The 15,491-nt window shown below is 37.6% G+C and overlaps 1 protein-coding gene across 9 annotated transcripts in view; it reads left to right on the top strand.

The window, feature by feature from the left end:
* Positions 1–15,491, top strand: part of NBAS (NBAS subunit of NRZ tethering complex) — a 449,992-nt gene that overhangs the window by 131,065 nt on the left and 303,436 nt on the right. For all 9 annotated transcript variants that reach the window (XM_064295047.1, XM_064295045.1, XM_064295049.1 and 6 more), the window contains 2 exons: positions 650–754; positions 1,120–1,256. In XM_064295047.1, the coding sequence (XP_064151117.1) occupies positions 650–754; positions 1,120–1,256 (242 nt within the window). The remainder of the gene's footprint in view (positions 1–649; positions 755–1,119; positions 1,257–15,491) is intronic.

Raw genomic sequence — 15,491 nt, 5'->3', positions numbered from 1 at the left:
AACCTGTACTTGCAGTTTCCACAGCTGACTATTTGTCTTTTGTCCCTCAGTTTGGGTGCCACTTCTGGGAAGTTTTCTCTGCCTTCTTAGAACTAGTTTTGACACCCCTCATGTGTGTTCCCCCTATTTTCCATTTGCTTATTTGTCTTTCCTACTAGTTTGAAGCTACCTGGGGGACAGGGAGAGTGTATTGTTCATTTTATTAGGGGTACCTATCACAGTGCCCCTAGCACATAGTAGACACTCAATAAACACTTGGTGAATTTATGAATGGTTAAATCTCACTTTCCATAGATCACTCTGCCAACAGCAAAATAAACCTGTTCTCATACAGATGTTCATAATGCTTGGCCATGTATCACTTACTTATTCGTTTGTACCAGATGGTTGATGTTGGTGGTCCTACTGTAATTAATTTGATTTTTTACTGCCTATTTCATTTTCTTTGGGATTAAAAAAAAATTATAAATATGGCCATTTTCAAATAAGATAAGAATTCAGGTGCAGTACTTCAGTTAACTAACTGCTGATAGTTGTAATTAATTAATTCAGGCCTTATTTGTTTAGGCGGGCATAGTTGTAAAGATTTTTAATATTTTCTTGTGACCCATATTTAAAAGCCTTTTCATTAAACCACTGTTCCCCTCAGGAAATTCTAGGAGTGCCTCATACGTCTGAACAGAGATATGATGCTGAATTCTTTAAGAGGTTCAGAAATCAGAATATTGTTCTCTCAGCAAGAACTTATGCTCGGGTAATTTCTTTTTCAAAGTAAAATACCTATGATTATTAATACTCTAAATCTTTGAACCATGCAGTTAATGTTATTATATGCATGTACCATTACATATCCTCCTTGTTACAATATTGATACGTATAAGGAAATGACATAATATTTTAAAATTATTTTTCATAATTCTGAGTTTTAAAAATAAAATTTACAGTGTTAGGTTCAGAAACTTAATATAGACTAGGAAAAATCAGGAACACTTCATTCAAATCACTTCTTGTCAGAATTGCATAAAAAAATTAGCTTCAGGTTTTTGAATGTTGTTATACAAATCCAATCCTTTATTTCTAAGGTTAACATTAGAAATTTGCCCTTTGCCTTTTGTACAGGAGAGTAATGTACAAGCCCTAGAAATTCTCTTCACTTATCATGGCTCAGACCTGCTTCCTCACCGTCTTGCGATTCTTTCCAACTTCCCAGAGACCGCTTCTCCACACGAATATTCTGTATTGCTGCCTGAAGCTTGGTGAGTATGTTAACTGAATTTCACCTTCCTTTCTAAACAGTACTAATTTTTTATTCTATATTGTACACCTTAAATTAAAAAAAAATTTTTTTTTTTAATGTAATTTATTTTAGCTCTGATAATAAAATTATTTTCACCTTGTTTTTAAATGATCATCGTTGGAACTTTGGTGTTAATGATGACGGCCAGTATTTACAGAATAAGTGCTATGTATTGGGTACATACTTATGTATTGTCTCCCAAACAATTTTAGTGTTAGTCCTGTTATTACAGAAAACTGAGATTTACCTTGTGTAAGTAAATGTAGGATTTGAACTCTTACTTAGAGAGTCATAATTCAATAAGTATTAAAAATATAATTAATGAACTACTTATTTTGTACTATTCTTAGTACTGAGAAAGGAATTATTTGCTTTTATCAAAGTGAAGAAAAAGAAAAAGGTTGGGATGCCCTTTTCATTTTTAAGTAATTTCTTGTAGATCTATATTAAAAAAAAACAAAAAGCCTGTTGCTTTTGTTTTTTCTAGTCCATTTTGGCTCAGTGACTCAATAGGACAGAGTAAAACTGCCCCATATAGGGTGTCCAGGGAGCAGCTGGTGGATTCTAACTGTTGACCTTTTGGTTAGCAGCCTGAGCTCTTAAGGACTGTGCTACCAAGGCTCCCCGTAGATTTATAGTGACATGTAAACGTGCATTTATCAATACTTTGAAATGTAATTATGTATCCTTATTGTTCTCTGTTTCTTTGCAAAATAGATCTAATCTGAATTGAAATGATCTTGTATGCTGCAAGTTGTTACTACAGAGAAAAGACTTATAGTCTCTTAAAATATTTTTTCCTTTTTTTAAGGTAATTTCTCAGATTTGAATGCATTCTTGTTATTGTCTTCTGATAATTGTTCAGATAAGCATTTGACTTTAATCTGAAATTTCATAATTGGCTTGCAAAATAGTTGTGCAAGGCCTGACACTATATATAGTGTCTTTGAATGCCCTCTGGTTCCTCTATGGGTCCGCCACCAGAACTGATAGTAAATTGTGATAAATATTTTAGGTATGAGATTTTTGGTATGAAATGAGGGTATCATTGCTGATGTTGGGTGGATCTTGTCTGAAAGCAGAGAATCCCAGAGAGATGTTGTTTTAGTAGTCTAGTGCTAGTATAACAGAAATAACACAGATGAATGGCTTTAACAAAGAGAAATTTATTCTCTCACAGTCTAGTAGGCTAGAAGTCCAAATTCAGGGCATTAGCTCCACGGGAAGGCTTTCTGTCTCTGTTGACTCTGGAGGAAGGTGTTTCTCATCAGTCTTCTTCCCCTGGAATAGGAGCTTCTTGGTACAGGAATGCCGGGTCCAAAAGATGTGCTCCGCTCCCTCTCAGAGCTGCTTTCTTGGTGGTATGAGGTCCCCATGTCTCTCTGCTTGCTTCTCTCATGTATCTCAAAAGGGATTGGCTTAAGACACAATCCGATGTTGTAGACTGAGTCCTGCCTCATTAACATAACTGCCACTCATCCCATCTCATTAACATCATAGAGATAGGGTGGAGAACACAGCAAAATCACATCGGATGACAAAATGGTGGACAATCACACGGTACTGGGAGTCATGGCCTAGCCAAATAGACAGACATATTTTTGGGGGACACAGTTCAAACCATAACAGATATTTACCTGTGTTTTATTAACTACGCAAAGGCATTCAACTGCGTGCATGAATCATAACAAATTATGGACAACATTTCGAAGAATGGGAATTCCACAACACTTATTTGTGCTCGTGTGAAATGTGTACATAGACGAAGAGGCAGTCATTCAGACAGAACAAGGGGATACTGTATGGTTTAAAATCAGGAAAGGTGTGCATCAGGGTTGTTTCCTTTTACCATACTTAACCCCATCTGTATGCTGAGGAATAATCTGAGAAGCTGGACTGTATGAAGAACGCGACATTAGGATTGGAGGAAGAGTCATAAACAACCTGCAATATGCAGATGACACAGCCTTTCTTGCTGAAAGTGAAAAGGACTTGAAGCACTTGATGATGAAGATCAAAGACTACAGTCTTCAGTATGTATTACACCTCAATGTAAAGCAAACCAAAATCCTCACAGCTGGACCAGTAAGCAACATCATGATAAACAGAGAAAAGATTGAAGTTGTCAAGGATTTCATTTTACTTGGATCCACAATCAGCACCCATGAGAAGAGCAGTCAAGAAATCAAATGACATATTGCATTGAGCAAAACAGCTGTTTAAAGTGTTCAAAAGCAAAGATGTCACTTTAAGGACTAAGGTGCGGCCGACCCAAGCCACGGTGTTTTCAGTGGCCTCGTATGCATGCAAAAGCTGGATAATAAGTAAGGAAGACCAAAGAAGAATTGATGCCTTTGAGTTATGGTGTTGGCAAAGAATATTGAATATACTATGGACTGCCAAAAGAATGTGCAAACCTGTCTTGGAAGAAGTAAAACCAGAATGATCCTTAGAAGTAAAGATGGCAAGACTATGTCTCACATACTTTGGACATGTTATCAGGAGAGATCAGTCCCTGGAGAAGGACATCATGCTAGGTAAAGTAGAGGGTTAACAAAAAAGAGGAAGGCCCTCAACGAGATGGATTGACACAGTGTCTGCAACAATGGACTCAAGCATAACGATTGTGAGTATGGCACAGGACCGGGCAGTGTTTCATTCTTTTGTATACGGGGCCACTATGAGTCGGAACCAACACAACGGCACCTAACAATGGTAACAACAAGGACTGTGGTGGTTCTTGTGTAGTGAGTGCTCTGAAAATGTTTGCTGCTTGGATAAATTTGGTCCATCCCCTGCCCATTTAAAAAGGGATTAAAGTATGTGCTAACAGAAGTTCATTCACCTGTTAGTTTGGGAGGAGCTCCTGGTTAGTGTTTTAACAGTGACCTGAAAGGTTCAATTGCTATTTTAGCCCATTTTTAAAGGCTACACCCTTTCATCCTAATGAAAGCTTGTTGTATTTGCACTGGAGACCTGGGTCACTAAGATGTATTTACAGAAATTGTTATTTCCTTTTTGAGGAGATGTATTCTTTGAATTCTTGGCATTCATTTGTAAATTCATGGAATCCTTTGGTCAGATGAACAGTGTCAGATTTGTTTGGACACGAATGCTTTTCTCTCACTCACCGTTTGTTGAGCTCCTTATGTATACCCAGCACTGGGATGAGTAAAATGGTTTATCTTCAGCAGGAGTTATCAAGTATGCTTTACAGATCAATAGAGGTGCCTGTTTACAGCATCATGCTGTATATGCTATGTAGACTATGTTTATGTACTGAGGAAGAAGCAGGAGTTGTAAATACCCTCAATAAATCTGCAGTTTTCTCAGTGGCAGCGTTTGAAAACTGGTAGGATGATCTTGCCACATCTTCATTTACTGCCTTGAACTTTCTGTGTGTACGCCTTCTTTTTCCGAGAGCATACATTGCTCAGTGGCAGATTTTAAACCATACTGTGTATCTACAGCAGTCAAAACAGGCTGATACTGGTATAACAGTAGACACATAGACTGGTGGAATAGAATTGAGAGTCCAGAAATAAACCCACGTATCTGTGGTCCACTGATTTTTGACAAGGGTGCTAAGAATATTCTATGAGGAGGAAGAGTCTCTTCCATAACTGGTGCTGGAGAAATGGGATCTTCACAGGCAGAAAAATGAAGCAGGATCAGTGCACAGAAACAAATGCGGAATGGTTTCAGGACCTAAATGTGCAAATAAACGGTAAAATTTTTAGAAGAAAATGCATGGGCAACGCTGTCCGGCCTAGGTTTTACAATGGATTATCTAATATAATAACAAAAGCACAAACAACAAAAGACAAAATAAATAAATGGGACCTCATAAAAATTAAAAACTTGATTATAAAAAGACTTTACTAAAAAAGTGAAAAGACAAGCTACTTCATATACTTTTTAAACATCTTATTTTGGAATAATTTTATGTTTACGGAATAGTTATGAAGCTAATATAGAGTCCTGTAGACCCTTCTCCTAGCTTCTAGTGTTAATATCTTACATAACTAAAGCACATTTGCCAAAACTAAGAAATTAATACTGGGACAGTCAGTTCTGCTGCAAGATGACATATATATATATAAAAATACATTCCTGAAAATCACTGTACTATATAAAATTGTGCAGTAAAAAGTATAGGACTCCTGGGAAAAATGTAGGTAGTGAATGACACAACACTTTAAAGCTTTGTTCAGTGAAACAAAGTTTCAGACAGTAATAAAACTCATAGTCCAGTTTTTTATGTTAGATGGTTACATGTTGTTGTTGTTAGGTGCTGTCCAGTTTGTCGCGACTCATAGCAACCCTGTATGTACAACAGAACAAAACACTGCCCAATCCTGCACCATCCTCACAAGTGTTGCTGTGTTTGAGCACATTGTTGCAGCCACTGTGTCAGTTCATCTAATTGAGTGTCTTTCCCCTTTTTGCTGACCCTCTACTTTACCAAGCATGATGTCCTTCTCCAGGGACTGTTCACTCCTGGTAACATGTCCAGAGTACGTCAGATGAAGCCTCTCCATCCTTGCTTGTAAAGGAGCATTCTGGCTATACTTCTTCCAAGACAGATTTGTTCATTCTTCTAGCAGACCATGGAATATTCAATATTCCTCGCCATCACCACAGTTCAAAGGCATCAAGTCTTCTTTAGTCTTCCTTATTCGTTGTCCAGCTTTTGCATACATATGAGGCAATTGAAAATACCATGGCTTGGGTCAGGTGCACCTTGATCCTCAAGGTGGCTTCTTAATTTTTGAGTACTTCAATTAGAGGTCTTTTGCAGCACATTTGCTCAATGCAATACGTTGTTTGATTTCTTAACTGCTGCTTTCCTCGGTGTTGATTGTGGACCCTTCAGTGTTTTCTCCATTTATCATCATTATGTTACTTATTGGTCCAATTGTGAGAATTTTTGTTTTCTTTATACTGAGATGTAATCCCTACTGAAGGCTGTAGTCTTTGATCTTCAACAGCAAATTCTTCAAGTCCTCTTCACTTTCAGGAAGCAACGTGTGTATTGTTTGCATTTCGCAGGTTGTTCATGAGTCTCCCTTCAATCCTGATGCCGCGTTCTTCTTCGTATAATCCAGCTTCTTGGAGTATTGCTCAGCATATAGATTAAGTATGGTGAAAGGAAACATCCTGATGCACACCTTTCCTCATTTTAAACCACACGGTATCCGATTGTTCTGTTCGAATGACTGCCTCTTTCTCTGTGTACTTATTCCACACACGTGCAATTAAGCATTCTGGAATTCCCTTTCGTCATAATGTTATCTTTCGTTTGTTATGCTCCAGAGGGTCAGATGCCTTTGCGTGGTCAGTAAAATACAGGTAAACATCTTCATGGTATTTTCTGCTTTCATCCAAGATCCACCTGACATCAGCAATGATATTTCTTGTTCCATGTCCTCTCCTGAATCCAGCTTGAACTTCTGGCAGTTCCCAGTTGATGTACTGGTACAACTATTTTTGAATTATCTTCTGCAAATTTTTACTTGTGTTTGATATTAATGATACTGTTAGTTTTCACATTTCATTGTATCACCTTTTTTTTGGAATGGGTACAAATATGAATCTCTTCTAGTCGGTTAGCCAGGTAGCTGTCTTCCATATTTCTTGGCATAGATGAGAGCTTCCAGCATCACATCGTTTCTTGAAACATGTCAATTAGTATTCTATCAATTCCTGGAGACTTGTTTTTCGCCAGTGCTTTCAGTGCAGTTTGGACTTCTTGCTACAGTATCATCGGTTTTTGATCGTGTGCTCCTACCCCCTGAAATGATTGGACGTTGACCAATTCTTTTTGATATAGTGGCTCTGTATAGTGACTTCCAACTTCTTTTGATGCATCCTGTATCATTCGGTATTTTGCCCCTAGAATCCTTCAGTATTGCAACTTGAGGCTTGAATTTTTTTTCTTTCCGATTCGTCCAGCTTGAGAAATGCTGAGCATTTTTATCCCTTTTGATTTTGTAACTCCAGGTCTTTGCACATTTCATTATAATATTTACTTTGTCTTCTTGAGCTGCCCTTTTAAATCTTCTGTTCAGCTCTTTTACTTTATCATTTTTTCCATTGGTTGAGTGCTACAGCTGCTAACCAAAAGGTCAGCAGTACAAATACACCAGGAAATTCTGTGGGACAGTTCTACTCAGAAACTCTGTGGGGCAGTTCTACTCTGTCCTGTAGGGTGGCTATGAGTCGGAATCGCCTCGGTGGCAATGGGTTTGGTTTTGTTTACTCTGCGTTCACAAGCAAGTTTCAGAGTCTCTTCTGACATTTATTTTGTTCTTTTTTTTTTTTTTTTAAACTCTTTTTAATGACCGTTTTCTTTCTTTGTGTATGCTATCCTTGATGTTATCCCACAACTCATCTGGTCTTCGGTCATTTGTGTTCAATGCATCAAATCTGTTCTTGAGATGATGTCTAAATTCAGGTGGAACACACTCAAGGATGTTCTTTGACTGTCATGGACTTGTTTTAATTTCCTTTCACTTCAACTTGAACTTGCAAAGGAGCAATTGATGATCCGTTCTGCAGTTCGCTCCTGGCCTTCTGACTGATGATATTGATCTTTTCCATTGTCTGTTTCCTCAGATGTGGTCAATTTACTTCCTGTGTATTCTATGCAATGAGGTCCATGTTTATAGTTTTGCCGTTTACATTGTTGAAAAAAGGTATTTGCAGTAAAGGAGTCGTTGGTCTTGCAAAATTGTATCATGTGATATCTGGGTTCCTTTCTTTCACCAAGGCTATCTTTTCTCGCTGTGGATCTTTGTTCTTTGTTTCCAGCTTTCGCATTTCAATCACCAGTAATTATCAGTGCATCTTGATTGCTTGTTTGATCAATTTCAGACTGCAGAAGTTGGTAAAAATCCTCAATTTCTTCATCTTTGGCATTAGTGTTTGGTGCATAAATTTGAATAATGGTAGTATTAACTGATCTACCTTCTAGGCGTATGGCTGTTATCCTATCACTGACAGCGTTGTACTTTAGGACATGTTCTTTTGACATGTGACAGTGAATGTGACGCCATTCTTCTTCAATTTGTCATTCTCAGCATGGTAAGACTATATTGTCTGATTGAAAATGGCCAGCATCAGTCTATTTCAGATCACTCATGCCTAGGATATCTATCTTCTGGCATTCCATTTCATTTTTGACAACTTCCAATTTTCCTTGAATCATACTTTGTAAATTCCTTGTCCCAATTATTAATGGATGTTTGTAGCTGTTTATTCTGATTTTGAGCTGTGCCACATTGGCAAATGAAGGTCTCGAAAGCTTTACTCCATCTGTGTCATTAAAGTTGACTCTACCTTGAGGAGGCAGCTCTTCCCCTGTTTTATTTTTTTTTTTCCAGCTTGAGGGGCTCATCCCACAGCACTGTACATACTAATACATTCATACACAGTAATACTAATACATACATACTAAAATATGGCACTTCACCTTGAAAAAGACCAGAAATTCAGTTGTGGAGTAGACATCAGAAGTGTTGCAGCTTGTGAGTTATTGTGAAGTAGAAGAAGGAGGATTTTCTGAAATCTGACAAAAAATTGTAACAGCATGGGTGTGACTCATAACACACAGATGAACTGAGGTAGCTAGTAGATCATTGGGGGATGTGTATATATACGTATTCCTATGTGGCTTGGTTCAGCTGAGTAGCCTTTTCTGTGTTCACCTAATGTTTCTCACAGATGAAATTATACATAAGCAAATGTGCAATTTTTGTTACACTTGTTCCCTTATAGTTTTTTCAATCTGTTGGAACACATTTTCAAAACAAGCATTATGGCAGAATTGACCTTAAAATACTATTTACTAAACTATAGATTTATTTGAATTTCACCAGTTTAATACTGATACCCTTTTTCTGTTCCAAGATCCAGACCAGGATACTATATTCCTTTTAGCCTTCATTTTCTTTTAGTATATAGAAATAAGCTTTTCTTGTCCAACATCCTGTCAACCATAAAATTTTTTCACACTCATATTTATTAGATAATGAAAATTGATACTCATATTTACATTCATGGATTATCTCTAGAATCAACAAGATTGTATTTTTTAAGTATGTATTTTAGGATATTATAGTATTTAAAATATTTTATTGTGCAGTTGGCAAAGTTGATGGAATTAGAATATTGAGAGCACCTCACTTTTTCTGTCAATCTGGGATAACTGTTACTATAGTTGCTTTGACAGTTTGCTTGTAAATTTCTAAATTTAATTAGATTATTTGGTGATTCAAAGTTTGCCTATGAAAAGCGTGCTACAACATGCAGATGGACTGTACCTAACTGATCCTGAAAATGTTTTTCAGATTTTTTTCATTTTCTTTTCCTAGTTTTTGATTGTTTGGATTAGCCATTTAACTTATTGACACGTTTCTAATCCTTCTTCACCTTTGGTTCCACAGTAATTTCTGACGTTCATTAGGGCAAAAAATAAAAAGTGGCTGAGTGTAAAACTTTAGGTCATTAGTTGTTTATATCACATGGGATGGCAGCCTAATCTTATGTGTATACATAGTGCCCACATTCAAAAACTGATACTTCCCTAGAGCATAAAAAAACCCTTCCACTTGCCTTCACGGGGAATGACTCTTGCAGAATACTGTGATAAGTCGAATGACTAACGAATTGGAGGAAGCATTCCTGTCTGTAACCTGAAGGCCCAGACCTCTCTGTGCTGTGCATACTTGAATGTTTGTCCTTTTTCTTTTCTTTTTTTTTTAAATAGTTGCTAACCTAAATATTTGCTGCTTCTCTTAGGCTTTTCTCCATTTTGGGCAGTCTTCCCCACTTGATAATACAAAAGAAAAATCCGGGTTCCATAGGAATCTTTCCATTCCTAAAACTGGGACGTGTCATTGAGTAAATAAGTTATACACCTTTTCTACTCACTGATAAATCTTTGTCATTCATTCACAACTAGAAAGCCTTTTTGTGACCAATTTGGAAATTATTTTTCTGTTTCTAGAAATTGCTGCTTTCCTGTGGCAAATTTTTTTTTTTAAGTGATCAGACTAACACAAATATCTTAATAAAGTATTATAAATATAGTACATGCATAAATGGTTAATAAATGTTGAATGAATAAATGGTTGTTATTTGAAGAGATTTGGAAAATACCAGAGCTTAGGGTGGCAGAGGTAAATCGGATGCTGTGAAAAATCTCTTTGAAACTAGATCTGGAAAGGAAACCTGTCTTTGACTTTCTGAGATTGAATCTAAGATGATATACTGATGGTGTTTCCTTGCATTTCTCTTGAGAGTGAGTAGATCTTTTTTGCATTTGTAAATCATGTTTTTGGCTTTACATATTTTGACTGATTTGACCATGATACACTTTTAGTGAAACTAGTATTACAATTGAGTGAGAGTTAGGGTAGGTTGCTACCTGATGGTCATGTTTCTATTTATCCTGTCATCAGTCTTTAGTAAAGGAAGAAGATGAATTCTAGTTCAAGACAGGAGGTTACATCACTATTGCCTGACTCCTTAAGGAGACGTTCTTCATCTTTTGGTGATAAACAAGGCATCTGAAAACTGGAGGAAACTTCTAATATCTCTTTAAATACTTTATTTTCTAAATCTTTGAATAGATAAACATATAAACTTTTCTGTTATTACAGCAACACAAATTTGTTGTAAAAGCAAAACATCAATAAGCATTTTATGAAAATTCCCAGCAGGACAAATTGGCTTTATGTCAGTTGCCTAACAACTTAATTATTAAATAAGAACATTATCTTTAAAATAATCAGATGACATTATTTCAGTTCTTTATAACTGAAAGGTAGATGGATGTCTACTTTTTGCTCTACTGTCATTTTCAAATGGCTGATCGGTTTTTTTGTGACCCTTATGTGCTTTATTGTATATATGAATATGTATGTAATACATACAAACATGTATATACATATGCCCACAAATATATATGCACATGTGTGTACTCCCATATGCCTTTCCAGAGACATAGAGCATACACGTCTTCCTGTGTAACCACTCACAAGTTCTTTGCTTCTTACTGTTGTGTAATTGTATGTGTTACAGCGTTTACCATAGCTGTGCTTTATTTTTGCAGACCTCTTGGTGTCTTCATTTACCTTGATCTAATTGTGCTGACTTCTGCCATGTTGTATGTTGCCTTTCCCATCACCAGAATTAACACGTGTCTAATACCTAGTGATTCCCCCTCCCTCCCACTCCTATCTCTGGTAACCATCAAAGAACGTTGCATTCCGTGTGTATAGTTCTCTTTGACTTTTTATAAAAGTGGTATCAGGCAATATTTGTCCTTTTGTGTTTGACTGATTTCACGCAGTGTAATGCCCTCTAGATTCATCCATGTTATGTTTCATGGACTCCTCATTATTCTTTATTGTTGTGTAGTATTCCATTCTGTGTACGTACCACAATTTGTTTATCCATTCATTTGTCCATCGATGGGCACTTAGGTTGTTTCCATCTTTTTGCTATTGTGAATAATGCTGCAGTGAACATGGGTATGCATATATCTATTCATGTCACTGCTCTTGTATCTCTAGGGTATATATTTGGGAGTGGGATCACTGGATCATAAGATTATTTCTATTTTTAGCTTTTCGAGGAAGCATCATACTGTTTTCCATAGAGTTGAATCATTTTACAATCCCAGCAGCATTGTATAAGAGTTATAATCGCCCCACAGCCTCACCAGCATTTTTTATTTCTGTTTTTTTGATCACTGCCATTTTTGCGGGTGTGAGATGGTATCTCATTGTAGTTTTTCTTTGCACCTCTCTAATGACTAATGATCTTGAGGATTTCTTCATGTGTTTTTGCCTGCGTGAATGTGCTCGTTGGTACTGTGTCTGTTCATGTCATTTGTCTATTTTTTTATTGTATTGCTTGTCGTTTTGTTGTTGAGTTGAAGTTTTCTTTATATTTTAGAGATGAGACTCTTGTCAGATAATGCCGTTACCAAAAATTTTTTTCCCAGTTCATAGATTCTGTTTTTACTCTTTTGGTAAAGTCTGTCAGTGAGCATGGAGCTCTGGTGGCAAAGTGCTTAAGAGCTCAGGCTGCTAAGCAAAAGGTCAGCAGTTCAGATCTACCAGCTGCTCCTTGGAAACCCTACAGGGTAGCTGTACTCTGTCCTATAGGATTATAATGAGTTAACAACTTGATAACAATGTTTTTTTGTTTGTTTGTTTTCTAATCAATCAGCATAAGTATTTAATTTTAAGGAATCGTGGTTATCTATTTTATCTTCCATTGTTTGTGAATTTTTACTTGTGTTTGATAGTGTTTTTATGTCAAAAATTAGGACCCCTCATTTTGTCCCTGTGTTATCTTCCAGGAACATTATAGTTTTAATTTTAACATTTAGGTCTTTGATCCATTTTGAGTTAGTTTTTGTGTGTGGTGTGAGGTGTGAGGTGTGAATCCTTTTTAATTTTTCTGGAAATGTATATCCAGTTTTGTTATCACCATTTTTTAGAAAGACTGTCTCTTCTCCATTGAATGGACTTTGACCCTTTATCAAAGATCAGCTGCCTGTAGATGGATGGATTTACTTCTGGGTTCTTCATTCAGTTCCATCGGACTATGTGTTTGTTGTTGTACCAGTACCATGTTGTTTTGATTACTGTGACTCTGTAGTAAATTCTAAGATAGGGAAGTTTAAGGCCTCCAATTTTTTGTTCTTCCTTAACATTTCTGTATCTATTTGGGGCCTTTTTCCTTTCAGTATAAAGTTGGGGATTAGTTTTTCCATCTTGTTAAAGAATGTTGTTGGGATTTGGATCAGGATTGTATTATATTTATGGATTGCTTCAGATAGTAATGAATTTTTACAATGTTAAATCTTCCAGTCCATGAGCATGGAATGTTATTCCGTTTATGTAGGTCTCTTTTGGTTTCTTGCAGTAATGTTTTGTTGTTTTCCTTTTATTAGTCTTCTGCATCCCTTTTTTATCCTTTTGGGGTCTATTGTCATTAGCATTGTTTTCTTGATTTCCTTTTTGGAGTTATCTTTGTTAGTGTAGAAGAGCTCAACTGATTTTTGAATGTTAACCTTGTTCCTTGCCACTTTGCTGAACCCTTCTATTAGTTCCAGTAAATTTTTGTGGAATCTTTGGGATTTTCTACATAAAAGATCATGTCATCTGTGTATAGAAACAGTTTTACTTCTTCCTTACCAACTTGGATACCCTTTATTTCTCTTTCTTGCCTTATTGCTCTGGCTAGGACTTCTGGTACAATATTGAATAAGAGTGGTGAAAATGGGCATCCTTGTATCTTTCCCTTTATTAAGGGGAATGCTTTCAATCTCTCTTCATTGAGAATAATGTTGACTGGGACACTATCAAGAGGAATAATTTGTGTGTAATAGGAATTCAGAAGAGGAGGAGTAGATTCTTGTTGGCAGTTCATTTCTTTCAGGATTTTATATACGTCATCCCATTGCCTTCTTGTTTGCATAGTTTCTGACGAAAAATCAGGGCTTAGTGTTATTGATGCTCTTTTGTAAGTGATATTTTGTTTTTCACTAGCTGCTTTCAGGATTTTTTCTTTGTCTTTGGTTTTGGAAAGTTTGTTTATGATGTGTCTAGGTGCATTTCTTATAGGGTCTATTCTCTCTGCAGTTCATTGGGCTTCTGGGATGGAACTCTTCTTGTGTTTCATCATATCTTCTGCCAATGTATTTTCATAAATTCTGTCTGTAGTTTTTTTCTTCCTCCTCTTTTGGAATTTGTGTTACATGTAAATTATTCCTCTTGATGGTGTCCCACATAACTCTTAGACTTTCTTCATTTTCTTCATTCTTTTTTCTGATTTTTCCACAAACAAATCAGTGTCAAGGGATTTGACCTCTATTTAGCTTATTTTTCCATTGAGTAAATTCTACTTCTGTGGCCTTCTGTTGTGTTATCTATTTCTGATATTTCATTGTTACTCTTTTGAATTTCTGTTTGTTGTTTTTGTATGGTTTCTAATTGTCTATAGAGTGTCATTTTGTTCTCGTACTGTTTTTCTGAATTCTTCTAGGGTTTTTTCTGTGTTTTCCTTAATATCTTTGAGGATTCTAAATATCAGTCTTTTGAATTCCTTTTCAGGTAGTTCTATTACCGTTTTTTCCTCAGGAGGGTTTTCTTTCCCTTTATTTTGCTCACTTGTTTGAGCCATCTTACCCGTTTCTTCATATGATTTGTTACTGTCTGCTGTATCTGAGACATTAAGGCATTATTTATTTATATACTTAATGATTGTATTTTTTTCTAGTTTTTTTGTTTTGATATATCAAGGTGGTCGGGTGGGTATGCTCTGCTGGTCACCAGCCTGGCAGCATGGAAATACTTGCCACCTATTGCTGGGTGAGTGTGGCAGGGGGCTGGGGGTGCACAGGTGCTACCCGCAGTCTTTGTTCTGGTGGCACAGAAGTGTGCGCTCACACTTGCTGGGACAGCGGGGGTTGTGGGTGGCACAGCCACACGCCATCGCCAGCTGTTAGCCTGGCAGTACAGGAGCACGCTCTGCCACTCGCTGGGTAGGAAGGCTGGCAGTGGGTGTGACAGGTGGCACAGGCATGTACTTTAACCAGTTGTCCATTTGGCAGCATGGGAGCGTGTGCTTCACTTGCCGGGTATGTGGGGGGTGGTGGAGGTGGCAGGTAGCATGGGCGTTTGCCCCCACAAGTTGTCTGTCCAAAGGCACGGGAGTGTGTGCTGCCGCTCATCAGGCAGATGGGATGTTTGGATGTGGTGGATGGGGTGGGTGCTTGCCGCTGCTGGTTGTCGTTCTGGCATTACAGGATGCACGTCACTGCTTGCCAGGTGGGCAGAGTGGCGGGGAAGTGGAAGTCTGGGGTTGGCACTTACCATCACCAGTCACTAGTCTGGTGGCATGGGAGCATGCACTGCTGCTCGCCAGGTAGGTGGGGTAGCTGGGGGGAATGGTGGGTAGGGGGGAAGGGTGAGCTTGTACCACGGTCCCTGGCCAGGTGGCATGGCAGCGATGGAGGGGCTTATGGCGCTGGTCACCAGAAAGGCAAGGGAATGGGGAGTGTGCTCCTCTGGACACAGGGCATACTCTTGATAGGCTGTAGCCAGTAATCAGGACTTGGTCCTGACCAAATGCAAGGAGGGAGGGGACTTTCCAGAGTCTAGCCTGATGAGGG

The sequence above is a fragment of the Loxodonta africana genome, chromosome 12 (genome assembly GCF_030014295.1).
Source record: "Loxodonta africana isolate mLoxAfr1 chromosome 12, mLoxAfr1.hap2, whole genome shotgun sequence".
Classification (NCBI taxonomy): domain Eukaryota; kingdom Metazoa; phylum Chordata; class Mammalia; order Proboscidea; family Elephantidae; genus Loxodonta; species Loxodonta africana.
The sequence above is the reverse complement of the archived record's forward strand: the minus strand, read 5'-3'. Positions and strand labels throughout refer to the sequence as shown.